The sequence below is a fragment of the Sinohyriopsis cumingii genome, chromosome 13 (assembly GCF_028554795.1).
Source record: "Sinohyriopsis cumingii isolate HCF-2022 chromosome 13, ASM2855479v2, whole genome shotgun sequence".
Classification (NCBI taxonomy): Eukaryota; Metazoa; Mollusca; class Bivalvia; order Unionida; family Unionidae; genus Sinohyriopsis; species Sinohyriopsis cumingii.
In genome coordinates this window covers 46,522,427-46,537,936 of record NC_142973.1, presented here as the reverse complement: position 1 = coordinate 46,537,936, position 15,510 = coordinate 46,522,427, and the positions used below count along the sequence as shown (strand labels likewise).

General features: G+C 34.2%; 1 protein-coding gene across 3 annotated transcripts in view; it reads left to right on the top strand.

Moving 5' to 3' along the window:
• The window catches only part of LOC149785355 (EF-hand calcium-binding domain-containing protein 4B-like), a 146,664-nt gene extending 134,181 nt beyond the window's left edge, over nt 1-12,483 (top strand). For all 3 annotated transcript variants that reach the window (XM_089979263.1, XM_089979264.1, XM_089979266.1), the window contains one exon: nt 2,946-12,483. In XM_089979263.1, coding sequence (XP_089835389.1) covers nt 2,946-3,033 — 88 coding nt within the window. In that variant the 3' untranslated portion in view covers nt 3,034-12,483. The remainder of the gene's footprint in view (nt 1-2,945) is intronic.
• Nucleotides 12,484-15,510: the final 3,027 nt, after the last annotated feature.

Genomic DNA, 15,510 nt, shown 5'->3' with positions numbered 1-15,510 from the left:
TCCATTTTTTAGGGAGTGATACTGGTGAATTATAATTTTAGTAACAGGCTGACATGATATCTACATGGTTTTCCACAAAAATACTTCTTATGACGTCTAGTTGGCGCTGAATGAAAATGGTGCCATTTTTTACATCCATTATTGAGACAACTGTGGCCATTTTGAAACTTGTTATTGCTACATGGATGATCACATCATATAATTCAATATCAACATTGAATTACTACTAAAAGACTTCCTATGATATTGAATTTCTACTAAAAGACTTCTTATGACATCTAGTTTGTCCAAATGAAAATGGTGATAATTTGATATCCAATATGGCCTCTGTGGCAGCCATCCTTAAAATCTTGATATAGCTACTCCTGAATAGATGGTTGTATCAGTATTGGGTTTTCACTGAAAGACTTCTTATGATGTCTTGCTGGTTTTGAATAAAATGGTTCCAATCTGGCATCCAGTTTGGCTACCATCTTAAAATCTTGTTATCACAACTCTCCTTGAACATAAGGTAATATTATTTTGGTATTTTCACCAGTAGACATTGTATAATGTCCATTTGGTCTTAAATGAAAATGATTATGATCTGACATCAAAACAGGCCCCCAATGGCAGCCATCTTGAAAATCTTGTATATTGCTACTCCTCTTAAATAGAAAGTCATATCATGCTATCTCTATTCTTCTTGACACGGATGGCTGTATCAACATGGTGTTTTTGACCAATAGACTTCCTACGATACCTAGTTGGTCTGAAATGATAATGGTGACAGTTTTGTATCCAGTATGGCTGTCATGATGAAAAATCTTCTTGTCACGATTCCCCCATGATGATTATAAGATTTGTACACAATTCCTAAATGAAAATGGTGCCAGCCATACATCTATAATGGCTGCCACATTAACTGTTTTAAAAGCTGAAATCCATTATGTCTACCATTGCATCTAATTTGAAAATCTTGTTTTCATTGAAGAATAACATAGATGGTTTCAACACTCAACAGTTAAAAGGCAGAAATGATCTTATCTTTAATTCCTGGAAATTCATTTCACCCCGTTCAGTGTCAGTCCCTTAAAGCGACTCCTGTTATTTATTGTTATTTATTACAATATACATGTATCTAGAAATTAAAATAATATTCTGATAAAGATGCCAACATAGAAAAATAAACAAAGTAAGAATTAAACACAATAAAATATAATCTCATGTAGTTATAATTACAATGGTATTATGAATAACAAAAGTTTATTTTTAAAGTAAACATAATTCACATTAGGGGAGAGGGAGAGGCAAAGAGAGGTTGTTTACTGCTGTCAAGTGAGTGGCACTTTGAAAATATTGTAATTTGTCATAAAGAAATCCCAGGTAAAACAAGCATGGTTAAAGACTTATAACAGTGTTATGAAAGGCATTCTTTAGTCTTAACTTACATGATTAATTATTGAGCATTGATTAGTGTTGACTTAATAGGTGATAACAATTAATCAGCTGTTAGTAGAATCCATATCATCCAAGTTTACCGTTAGCAAAGCTTTTTGAAATGTATTCAACCAACCACACATAAAATGACTGTCCATCACACATATGTTATCATACCATCATGACAACTCAGAATCTTGTGGATTCTTTTTATTTAATATCTTATAATTTTTTTGTTCCTACATTTCTTACCTTTAACATATAAAATATCTTTAAAATGTGAATATTTACATAGGTTCCTGATGGATATACAGTCAAAATTTTTGGACCTATTTAAACCAGACACTTCTATTCACAGCTCTACTTTTTCATCCAAACATTTCCTGATGATGGATAAGCAGTGTTTTACTGTATGTGTTTGCATACATACATATATATATATATATATATATATATATATATATATATATATATATATATATATATATATATATATATATATATATATATAGTGTATGCATTGTTATGTTGTTGGACAATCATTAGAGGTGTGAAATCTTATTTCCTGCACTTACCCCAAAAAAAACAAAATTGGTCTGAGCTATAGACATTAATACATAAACCCCATCATTATATGCTTTGGTTGGTAGCATGTCATCACATGGTACCTTTAAAACCAAATATGTGAAGCCTAGGCCAGAATAAAACCAAATATGTGAAGCCTAGGCCAGAATAAAACCAAATATGTGAAGCCTAGGCCAGAATAAAACCAAATATGTGAAGCCTAGGCCAGAATAAAACCAGATATGTGAAGCCTAGGCCAGAATTAATGGAAAAAGACTCACAACAACTTTTGTTATTAGAAGACCCATTTATGGACATGATACAATAAAGCATCACCATTCAATTTTACAGCAAATGACTATTAATTAGGTGTTTCATATTTTTGAGGTAGCAAGTCGACTTGTTGTCAGTTAATAATTAATTTTGCAAATAATATAGTGGAATAAAGTACTGTTGTTGTTGTGAAATTCTGTAGTGTAAATTTCTGAAAGAAGAACTAGTTTTTTTTCTATAAATAATTAGTTTGATAGAAAATCAGTTAATCATGGAAAGATAATACTAACTCTAAGACAGGAGCCAAAAGTGTGAATTTTTTGGTGCATTAAATAATTAACTATATCAATATTATCTCTTTTTATCACAAATTGTTTTTTTTTTATAAATGTGATTATATTAAATTAAACAAATGGATAAATGGTAGTAATGTTAACATTGGGGTGAAAATATCCATGAGGAGAGTAATTCAGAGAAATAAATCTGAAATTTTTGCTTAATCAGAGTGAAATCATTTTTAAAACCTCGACTCATTGACTAATTATGTAGAGCAGCTATAAACATTTACGGGCATAGCAGCCTTTTTGCCATGCAGTTTTCATGGCAAATACACATAGACGTTAAATAGTTTGGGGGTAAGGGGTCGTCATATCAGTGCTACAGTACATATTAATGTTTTTTCTTTGTAGCTTATTAAGGGAGAAAGAAGACAGAGAAATTGAGAAATCTTTCAGACTTGATGAAAATGAGGCAAAGAAGAAAGGTTGCTGCAGATGATAGATACAAGAATGAAACAGATGGAACAAAACATGACTCTTAATGTAAAATATGAATTCTACAACATTTATCCATTGCAAATATCACAGACCCATATTGCCCTAACTTCATGTGCCAGTAGGTCAGGTGGCTGGTTTGATTTGATGTCTTGCAAGACGAGAGAGCAGATCTAGAAGAAATACAGTTAGGTGTCTAGATCAAACACTTTAAAGACATAGAAGTAGTAGTAGAAGTTGGTGACCTTCAACTGCCATTCTTGTTGACTGTTGCAGTGTGCACACAGAACATTCTATTATCCAATATGAAATGAGATTATAAAAGTTAATATTTCGTGATATCTGTTTGCTTAAAAGGATGACTTAAAATAATTTTCAGTGTGTGGAAATACAATAGTACAAGATGCATTTTGACATTTACAATTTGAAAATAGTGCCTGGTTTGTATGCATATGCCACATATCTTATGCATATCTTATGCATACTTCCACTGGATATTTGGACATTGCATAAATGCTTTTGATAATAGCTGTCCAATTACACATAATAGATGTCCAATTACACATAATAGATGTCCAATTACACAATTAAAAAGAGCCTCTTCTACTCCCAGAATTCCAGATCAAACCAGCCAAGGTTACTTAGGATTTAAAGTGAAAGGCATGCAATCCGATCTACTGGCACTCTATGCAATGGTGAATCTCGGTCTATTTTTTTGTTTTAGTTTGCTGTCAGGTTGATAATATGTGGTGTAAAGATACATCATTCTGGTATTGGAATATGGGGTTATTATCTTAAATGTATGTTTCCATTAATACGAGTATTCCAAGAACTCCATGTTTTGCATGTGAGAGCAAAACCTAGGGAAGCACCAGTAAAACTTTGTCCTAAATGCTTACTGTATTTAATTATGAACATGGTGCACCCAGCTGTTAACAGCCTAAAGCCATATATGTTACTTCAGTTAGATAATACCCTGTGACCTCTGAGCCATTTCTCAGGCAGCAACAGCAACCCACAAAAATGTTACCATTAATGTAGGTGAATCACACATACATGTACAACTTTTGTCATTATTCTTAAATCGAAGTCTTAGATTATTAGGAAGGTTGTTATCGATAGATATAATATCAAGTTTATATTTTCACTGCAATTTTTTAATGGGATTATGAATAAAGTTTTTTTTTGACAGAGTTCTTCTGTAAAGGATCAAAAAGTGCGTAGGGGTAGTGAGGATTTAGAGGTATTAGATTGATCCCCAAGACAAAAGTATAGAAATTGTGCATTCCTCAAATGTATAAAAAGAATTTCAGCTGAATGTAAGCCACCTTCTTATCATGTGATCTTTGATCATTGACAGAGATAGTGAAGTGCATGTATACTACAACTGACCACTGGGTTAGACAAATATGTGACAAATAGCACTAAACATAATTGGACAAAATAAAATCATTACTTTATTTATCAGAATTCCATGTACCTGTTGCATGCTTTGAAAATAAAAGGTAGGTTGTTTCCTTCGTAAAACACAAGTCTTAAATGTAACTGACAACACAGTCACTACTGACATATCATTAATAGTGTCCTTGGTTAAAGCAAGCAGACAGTTTGTAACCAAAGCAAGTCAGGCAGGGAATGCAGCTTAGTTTGGAAGTCATATACTGTGTAATTCATAAGCAGATCAGATTTGGCACTGTTTGTTCAACTTGAGATTTCAAGTGAACAGCATGGACTCTGGTCAGGTGATGTATAATGTGACATCATATCTGGGTGTAGGCTGTTAACAGCTGGGTAAAGATTGTCCTTGGTTAGATATTAAGTTATTTCAAAACGTTGTGTTGTGTGATACTGCCATCGCAAAGTGATCTTTTTATTCCATTTGTGTGTGATACTTCCTTGACAATGTGATCTCTTTAGCTTTACTGGTCATAGACCAGAAGAGTTTATGTGATAGCCTGTTGTCTATCATCCTTCATCTGACGTCTATCTTTGGTCATCCATTTGTCATTTAGCACAATGTTTTATCACTAATCCTCCTAAACTGTATGGAGATTAGCAATGATGGTCTAGTTGGTGCTGATCTGTCATCCATTATGACCACCACAGCAGAAAGCTTGAAATCTTGTTCTTACTACTTCTGAGCAGTGATATCAAAATGGGGTTTTCATCAGAAGTCTTTTTGTGATGTCTAATTTGTTGAGAATGAAACTTGTGATGTTTGAACAACCAATGCGGCTAACACCATGGCCATCTTGAAAATCTTGTTTTGCTACTTCTCTTCGATGGAAGGCCATATCGGCATGGGGTTTTCACTTAAAGACTTCTTATGTCATGTTGGTCCTAAATAAATATGGTGTGGATCTCACATCCGGTATGGCCACCTCAGCACTCCTCCTGAATTGAAAGTTATGCCTACATGGGGTTTTCACCAGAAGTCTTCTTATGATGTTATGGTGATCCTAAATGAAAATGGTGCTAATATGACCACCAAAACTGCCACCACAGTGGCCATCTTGAAAATTTTGTCATTGAAACTTTCCTATGATGGATAGCCATATCGACATGGGATTTACACAGAAAGACTTATAGTTTGCTTTAAATGAAATAGTGACTGCAGTTGTCAGAATCTTGTTATCACTACTCCTCAGTGGAAAGAAACATCAACATGGTGTATTCACCAGAAGAGTTATGATATCAAGTTCTTAATTAAAATGGTGCCAATCTGACAGTGGTGCCCATTTTTTTAATCTTGTTATTTATTATTGTTATTGGATGGTCATGTCGACATAAGGTTTTCACCAAAAGATGTTTGATGATGTTGAGTTGGTCCTAAATGAAAATGGTGGTGATCTGACATCCAGTATGGCCACTATGGTCATGTCTACCTGGCTCTGGTTGGTCATGCATGAATATGGTGCTGGTCTGACATCCAATATGGCCGCTATGGCAGCCATCTTGAAAATCTTGCTTCTTCTCCTGAATGGATGGTCATGTCTACCTGATGTTTTCACCAAAAGGCTCTGGTTGGTCATGCATGAATATGGTGCTGATCTTACATCAAATATAACTGACATCGGCTAATTTTAAAATCTTGTTATTGCTCAGAAATATCAGATGGTTTTGACACTGTGCAGTTAGTAAGGAAGAAATGTTCTTGAATTCCTGGAAATTCATTTTGGACAGTAGAGCGTCAGTCCCTTCAAGGAACTATTGTCCCACTTGTGTGGACTACTATGACAACGTTATCTCTTTATTACACTTGTGTGTGATGCTGCCTCGACAGTGGTCTCTTTATTCATCTTGTGATGATATTGCCATGACAAAGTGATCATTGTATGCCACACTTGTGCCACTATCCCACGATAGACGATGGAAAGAAATTCACAGAAAGCAATGTAACAGATAAAGAGTCACACTTTTACCTGGAAAATAAAGTCACATTAAAAACAAAATCACAGGATTATTGTTGTAAAACAAATTGGATGAGATAAAATGAAACTGTACAGGACTTGAAGTAATATATTTTTATTATAATTTGTCATAAAATTCAGCATATTTATTAATGATAAAGCAAGTTTTTCAAATTTTTTTTTAGCTTGCAGAATAACTTTTCACTGATTTTACTGTAAAGAAAACATAGTATAATTAGACTTAACAACTGTTGACTTTTTCCCTGAAACTGCTTTTGCTTGTGACTTTATTTTCTGTGACTTTCTTTCCTGGATTTACATATCAAAGCGATTATTATATCTACTTGTGTGACATTAAAGCGATGACAAAGTAATCACTTCTTCCCTCTTGACTGACTGTGCAATGTCAAAATGATTTCTTTATCCCACTTGTCTGAAACTGCCATGATAAAGTGACTTCTTTATCCCTTTTGCTTTCACATGCAAGACAAAATTACAATAAAAGAAAAGATTCCTAAAAAATATAAACATTTGTTTTTGTGCAGCTGATCGTCACCAATCAAGTTTTGAGTGATAATCTAAAGATGGGAGAATTACTGGATGAGATCAAATTGAAAAGCTTCAAACTTTTGACATTTTTGTGTAAATTTGACCAAAAACAAACCTCCAAGCCCCCCAAAAAACAAAACACCAGAATTTCTAATTTCTACATAACATATTTACAGCTCCATAGTTTGCAATTGAAATGTTTTCTGACAAGGGTAGGAAACAAGATAACATATTGCAAGTTTTCTGTTGGGAGAGGCAGATGTTTCGCAACAATAATCGATGGTATAATCTGTCATTCCAATGTGTCAGCCATTACTAAAAATAGATTTTTAAAAAAAGACTTTACCAAAATAGCGGAACAGAATTTTACCAAACTTGACAGAAAGCATCCTGGCATGTGCTCCCAAAGCAATGTACCTGTTTGCACAAACCAATGTACTTATTTGTTCAAAATTGGTTACCAGACATTAACCTGTTCGAGACGTTTTTATAATCAGTGGTCTTCCATAAATGAATACTTATTTTATGTTTCATGTAAATAGACCTATAAATGATCATGTGAAGAGATTTGAAAAGAAATTCTCCTTTCTCAAAAAGATGTACACACTGTTTATTGTTATTTATCTTGTTTTAATCCATACTAGACTCTATATTGCAAATATCCCTCAGGAGGAAAGTGTATTGTGCGACTGTCATGAATCTCGTGTAAATAGAATTTTTAAATGTTTATAGTACTTTTTAGTATTAAGTTTTAAGCACATTTTTATCTCATCATGCATTGACGGGTAACTGTCTCAGAGTTTTGTCCTGAATGTTTTTTTTTCTTTCTATTTTGTTCTTTGTATGATGTTGGTTAAATTTTGTGTTTTTTTTTAATATAATCCCAACAGTACTTAAGTAGACCTAGATTTAATATATCATTGTGTGACCAACTAACTATACAGCTTCCTCATGCAAGAATTTAGGAATTCCATCATATATGCTATAATACGAATCACACTACATGTGGATGCTAAGTTGACAAGTACATAATGTGCCATCAGTTAAGGATTTGCGAGGTGTCAGATTGGGTGTTTTACACTTGTTAAATGTTGTATTGTACATGGTATTTCCATGATCAAGGATAAAATTGGATGTTTCCATTCATATTTTAAAGTTCAAATTATATATATATATATATATATATATATATATATATATAAAATAGACACTGATTTTACCTTCTAAACTACTTGGAGAATTATCATAAACTTTGACAGGCCCATTCATCTTAAGATCTGGTTGGCTCCTAAATGAAAATGGTGGTGCTTGAACATCCAGCATGGCAACCCCACAATGACTGTCTTGAAAATCCTCCTATCACTACTCTTCCTGAATCAGTGATCATATTGATATGGGGCTTTCATTTCAAGACTTCTTAATATGTCTAGTTAACTCTAACTGAAAATGGGGCTAATCTGATGTCCAATATGGCCACAATAGTGCTCTACTGCCTGAATGGAATATCATATAGACATGGGGTTTTTGACGGAAAGACTTTTAGTCGGTCCTAAATGAAAATGGTGCCAATCTGGTATCCAGTATGGCTGCCACAGTAGCCATCTTGAAAATCTTGTTTTGGATACTTCTCTGGAATGGATGGTCATATCAACATGGGGTTATCTCTGAAAGACTATGTTTTCTAGTTGGTCCTAAATGAAATGGGGCTGAGCTGATTTCCAACATAGCCAAGACAGAGGACATCTTGAAAATCTTGTTATTGCTACTTCTCCAGAATAAATGGTCATATCAGGATGAGGTTTTCACTAAAGGACTTCTTACATGTGTAGTGAGTTTGAAATTAAAAAAATGGGGCCAATCTGATGTCCAATGTAGCTGATACTGTGGCCAGCTTAAAAAAAATTGTTATCACTATTCCTCCTGAATGGATGGTTACATCAACATGGGGTTTCACTAAAAGACTTCTTGTCATATCTAGTTATCTTTTCACTACTATTCCTGAATGGAAACCGATACTGACATGGGGGTTTTCACCAGAAGACTTCTTATTATATATGATGGGTCCTAATGAAAATGGTTCTGATTTGATGTCCAATATGACCAACAGACTGGCCATCATGAAAATCATGTTATCACTGCTTCTGAAAGAAAAGTAATGTTGACATGTGGTTACATCAAATAGACTTCTTATGACGTCTGTTTGATCCTAAGTGAAAATGGCACCAATCTGATGTCTCTGAGGTGGCCGATATGGTGGCCATCTTGAAAATATTTTGTTATCACTGCTATTCCTGAATGGAAGTATTGTGATGTATAGCTGGTCCAAAATTAAAATGATGTCAACGACAGTGGTCATCTTGCTAACATTATCACTACTCCTCTTGAATTGATGGTCATATATCAACATGGAGAATTTACTAAACATCTCTTGATGTTTAGTTGGTCCTGATAGTGCCACTAAGACATTCAGTATGTCTGACACAGTGGCCACCTTGAAAATCTTGTTATCATTATTTCTTTTGAATATCATATCAGCATGGGGTTTTCACTGAAAGATTTCTTATGATACCCATTTGGTGATAAATGAAAATGGTGCCAATGTGACATCCAATATGGCCACCATGGCAGCCATCTTTAAAATCTTTATCGCTACTCCTTCTGAATGATGGTCAGATCAAAATTGGGTATCATATCAAAATGACCAATCTGACTAATAAGATAACTGTAACAATGGCCATTTTGAACATCATGTTATCACTACATCTCTTTAATGGCTGGCCATATTGACATTGTGCTAGCAACAAAAGACTTCTTATGATGTCTCGCTGGTACAAAAAAGAAGTGATGCCAATCGGATAATAAATATAGGGTTTCCACCAGAATACTTATTATGATGCCTTGTTGATCCTAGATGAAAATGGTGCCATGTTGATTTTAAAAATATCCACCACAGTAGCCAATTTGAAAATCTTTTTTTGAAGAATATCAGAGATCATTTGAGCACTCTGCAGTTAAAAAGAAGAAATGATCTTGTTTTGAATTTCTAGAATTTTTTGCAGCCTGTAGAGCATCAGTCCCTCTTATGATGGACCACTCTAGTGGCCTGGTGGTTAGAGTGTCCCATGGATGAGGGAGGTCGTGGGTTCGAATCCCGGCCGAGTCATACCAAAGACTTATAAAAATGGTACGAACAGCTGCCTTGCTAGGCGCTCAGCATTAAGAGGTTAGTGTTAGGACTGGTTGGCCTGGTGTCAGGATAATGTGACTAGGTGGGACATCATGCTACATGTCAGCAGCATGATGCCCCATTGCTAGACATCACTTTAAACTGCCACACTGCAGACATCATAGTGATATATAACTGAAAAATTGTTAAAGCTAGATTAAAAATATAAATCACACACACACACTCTTATTATGCACAAATTGTCAAATTCCTGTGTTATACTTTTCATTTGACCAATGATATCAAGCAGACAGCACAGACAATGATCAGCTAACTTATTATGTGACAAGAGATCAGGGTCTATACAGTTCCCAGATAAATCCATCTTATACATTAGTAAACACTGTATGTATTATTTTGGTGCTGACAAAATAGGCTCTGTAGATAGATTTCGTTATGGGGAGGGGAATGGGCCAAAATTGGGTCCCAGTGCCAGTGAAAATTTTCTCCAATTATGCAAAATTCCAAAGTTTGCAATTTACTCCTGAAACGGTTCTCCAAGATTAGTCTAATTCATTTCCATAATGATGGGCACAGGCACCATTTCTGCTTGCGCAAGAAATATCCTTGTTGGCATTGTGAAGATTATTTATTTAACTTTTGAAATCCCATCATCATCATTGTTATTACTTTTTTGTTGTACTTCAGATATATCAATTTCATACTGAATCATTCCATTAAATTTTATTTTAATATGTAGTTAGTTTTTATCTCATCCCGTGATTTTACATGAAGATGTCCAGATAAACACTATGCACTGATTATATGTATAGAGCTGAATAAATACTAAATAATTCTTAAAAAAACTAGATTGTTGTAGTTGGCCCTACAATATTTTTTAAAGCAATTTTTTGTCTCAATCCCTATTTAGTAGTCCCATTCTCTCTCCAAGCAAAAGGATCAAATCTAAACTACACTGATAGTTTCTATCCAGAGTTACAATTGAACCCTAGCAAGTGGGCAAGCAAGAGTTATCCTTAGTTTCAGTTATTTCTTAATTAAAACTGTCCTTTCAGGTTGGATAACCCTAGATTTGATATCTATTACACAAAAAGCCAATAATAAGTTATGTCCTGCTAAAATACCTGATTTGTAGACAAATTTGTATAATTGAATGATTGATGGAGTTTAAATGTTTGCCACAGCTATGTAGTCTTTAATTGTAAGCTGGAAGGGTTAACTTTTGTTTCTAAACAAGGGACCAGGGATATTGAGTATTTAAGTGGGGACTATTATAGTCATTTACAGCTTGTTCTACAAAAATTATACAGGTTACATCAAGCTTGATAAAAAAGAGGCAGTTTGTGAGATCCCGGGTTTTTTAATTGAACAAGTTCAGGTCTGAGGTTTCAGTATAAAATAATACCATAAAAAGTGAATAACTACTGCAATCTGGACCTGCAGCTTGGGGTGTAAAATAAATCTACTTAGTAACAATCTTTTTTTGGCGCTCAGGTAAATATTTTTTTCAAGCAATCTGTTTAAAATCTGATCTCCACAGTTCTACATGAAGATCTGACAGCGACTGCTAAGGGGTTATGTTCTGGTGACCTAGGTTATTACCATAATTGCTAATTTTATCAGCTAATCAGATGAAGTTATATATCTTTGTTTTTGAGAGACTGAGCATTATAGCTGAAGAGAATGAGTGTGTACCTATCGATTTCATTCACTTCTGAATTTCAGAAAGCTGCATTTCCATTGGGTACCTCAAAGGTCATTAGAACATGACCCCTTAGCAGTCACTGTCAGATCTTCACCCAAGACGTGGAGATCTAATTTTAATCAGATTGTTTGTCTAGGTACCTAGAGACAAAAATAGGAGTTGAATATTTTTATAAATACACACTGTTCAAGTTAGGCTAAAAGAGTGATTGTCAGATTCCATTTTTAAATGATTGTTTAAAAATTTAGTTAGTATATATGAAACTTTTCACATTCCTAATTTTGTTAGAAATCTATTTATCTATAATTTGTTTTTAGAATTACAAATAACTTATTAGTTGTATCATTCTTTGTCATTTGTTAAGTGCATTCAACAAATGTATTCATTCACTTGTGTATTAGCAAAACTTTTTATTTTACTGTTTCATTTTAGTCTAATTACATGTACTTTTAGTTCAGCTAATTAAGTTATAAGTTACAAGCTTAATGTGTTAATTTAAGTGCAGTTCATATCCTTACTTGGCTTTCGGTTTTATGTAGGCTTATGTATACACAGGATGCAAGTTCAGTATGTTTAAATAAAACAAAATTACAAATAGAAAAATCCCAACTTCAGTACTTTTTATTTCATTTATCGCTCCCCTCTATGAAGTAAAGAGGAGCTTTTTCTGACATAAATATAAAATCAGATACACACTTATAGCCTCACTGCATCTCAACCATTCTTTGTTGCCAGCGTGTCCTAGGCACCAGTATGGGGTGGGCTTCATAGCACCTACCCTCTTGAGAGGCGGCCAAGGGAGCTAACTTTGTATGGTGTTCATTCTTGGTTACATTTTTGCATTTTGGTGAGGTTTTTTGCCTCCTGTATACATACTTGAGCTGGGTACTGCAAACAAGTCTGTATCATGGTATTTCTGGACATACCAAAATACACATACATACCATGGTATATCTCAATTATATTAGGAACTAACAATTACATGTTCTGGGGCAGGGATCTAACATGGTTTTAAATTCCCATCTGTGAATGGCTGGAAAAATGTCTTGCGCTGATTTGTAGTAAAATAGCACCATATTATATTCATTATACTATTTGAAAACGAAATTAATTATCCTGAGCAAAAATGAAAATAATATTACCTTGGAAAAAGAAAATTGCATATTCCCTCCCCGGATGAATTGGCTATCTTAATGCTAATTGTTGTACAGGTTGTAATCATAAAACTGTAACTAAAGTGGGATGATTAAGCTTACACTATGGCTGACAACCTGTGAAAGACGTTATGCTGACATTTGAGAGCATGTTGATAAAAACAGGAAATGCTGAAATTGAGACCTTCAATTTACTAGTTACAATATTGATATAATAGGCAGGGAACACCCAGGTAAGATATATATCAGAGGGGGACAGTAAACATAACACCTACTTAACAAATGAGAAAATATTTAGTGAACTTAAGAATTTGTGTAAAGTTAAAACAGAAAACAACTGCTCCCTTGAAAATTAAAAGAATAACTAAAATAATGACATTTAAAAAATATATATATATGAAGTTGGTCCATAAATTGGGAATAGGCACAAATATCTTTCACAATATCCCAATTGGCCACCATGTTGGCATACATTGAGGTATGTTAAATATATGATTAAAAGTCATAAATACAATTTTATTTATAATAATCAAAATTGACCGCTCTGGTGGTCTAGGGTTAGAGCATCCAATTTGGATGCGGGAGGTCATGGGTTCGATCCCCGGCCAAGTCATACCAGAGACTTATAAAAATGATACCAACAGTTGCCTCACTTGGCACTCAGCATTAAGAGGTTAGTGTTAAAACTGGTTGGGCTTGTGTCAGGATAATGTGACTAGGTGGGACATCATGCTACATGTCTGCGACATGATGCCCCAGTGCTAGACATCACTATAACCTGCCACACTGCAGACATCATAGTGATATATAACTGAAAAATTGTTAAGCTACATTAAAAATCCAAATCACACGCACACACACAATAATCAAAATTAATTTGTGACAATATAATTATTTTGTAAAAAGAGTAATTTTTTAAATTATTAAAAAAAAATGAAAATGTGCTGTCAATATAATTCATTCTGTAACAAGATTACTTGGAAATTTTCATACATTCACTGCGTACAGAACTACCAAAGTACCAGTAAAGGTAAATGTACCATGGCTTATGCCACTGGAAAAGATACAACAATAAACCTGTATACTGGTAATACCAGAGACCTCTAATCCATACCATTTCATGTAAACCTGTAACCTGGTAATACCAGGGACCTCTAATCCATACCATTTCATGTAAACCTGTAACCTGGTAATACCAGGGACCTCTAATCCATACCATTTCATGTAAACCTGTAACCTGGTAATACCAGGGACCTCTAATCCATACCATTTCATGTAAACCTGTAACCTGGTAATGCCAGGGACCTCTAATCCATACCATTTTATCTGGAATCGTGGATCTTTGTGAGGGGAAACAATATTGGCAAATACTACAGCTTCTTCGCAAAGGTAGGTTTCTTTGACCCATATTTCATGCTCCTTTGACGGAGGTTAAATTTTGTGTTTTAAATTAATTTTTCACGCTTTATTCCTAATGCAATCAAATTAGATGATTGTATGCATCTCATATACTTAACACAACATAGGTCTCAATGATCTAGATGTTGCATTTTACTGGCTTAGATTAAGTTTGTGCATTTTGTCTTGATTATAGGGATTTTGCTTCTTGCATGCATACTGTTAAATCTTAAATCATGAAACTTGGTGAGTTGATGCATCTTAATGACTGCACATTCTACGACAAAAGTAGATCACTGTGACCCATAGGGTTACATTTGTTGTTTTAGGTTTATTTCTCAAGCTCTGTTCATGTTACAATCAAAATAGGTGATTGAATGTGTCTCTGTTGGTACCATACCCATAACACAAAAGTAGGTCATTGACCTGTATTATAGTAGCTTGGGTTAAGTCTTTGTACATAGGGTTTTAGCATCTTGTATAAATAGTTATGCCAAGAATCATGAAAGTTGGCATGGGGATATATCTTGAGGAGTCCTCCACCCCATTCCATCACAAAAGTAGGTCACTGTGATGTATATTACATGCATGACTGACTTTGGCAAAATTCTGTTTCAGCTGTTGATGTTAATGATAAAGTTGATGATGATAAACAGCTGTTTTTACCACATCCTTACAACAAAAGAAGCTGACCGTGACCTATATTTAATGTTTTACAGGTTTTGGAATGTTTTTTTTCTTCTTTCTTTCTAACTCATAACTACACGAGTGTTTGGCATATTATATGCATACTATCTTCAATGAATCATGAAACTCAATGAGGGGATACATGTTGACAAGTGATACACTCCTCTTTCAAACTGAGCTATGACTTGTATTTCATGCACAAGATACTTAAAATTTGTTCTTAAAGTTCATTAATAATTGGATGCATATCTGTCAGTACTAAATCCATACAACCAAATAAGGTCACTTTGACCTATATTTTATGTGTTACTAACACTGATTCAGCATTCGATTATTCCATCTTATGTACCTCCTGGTGTACACAGAAGGTCCTTTCTGACCTGTACTGTTG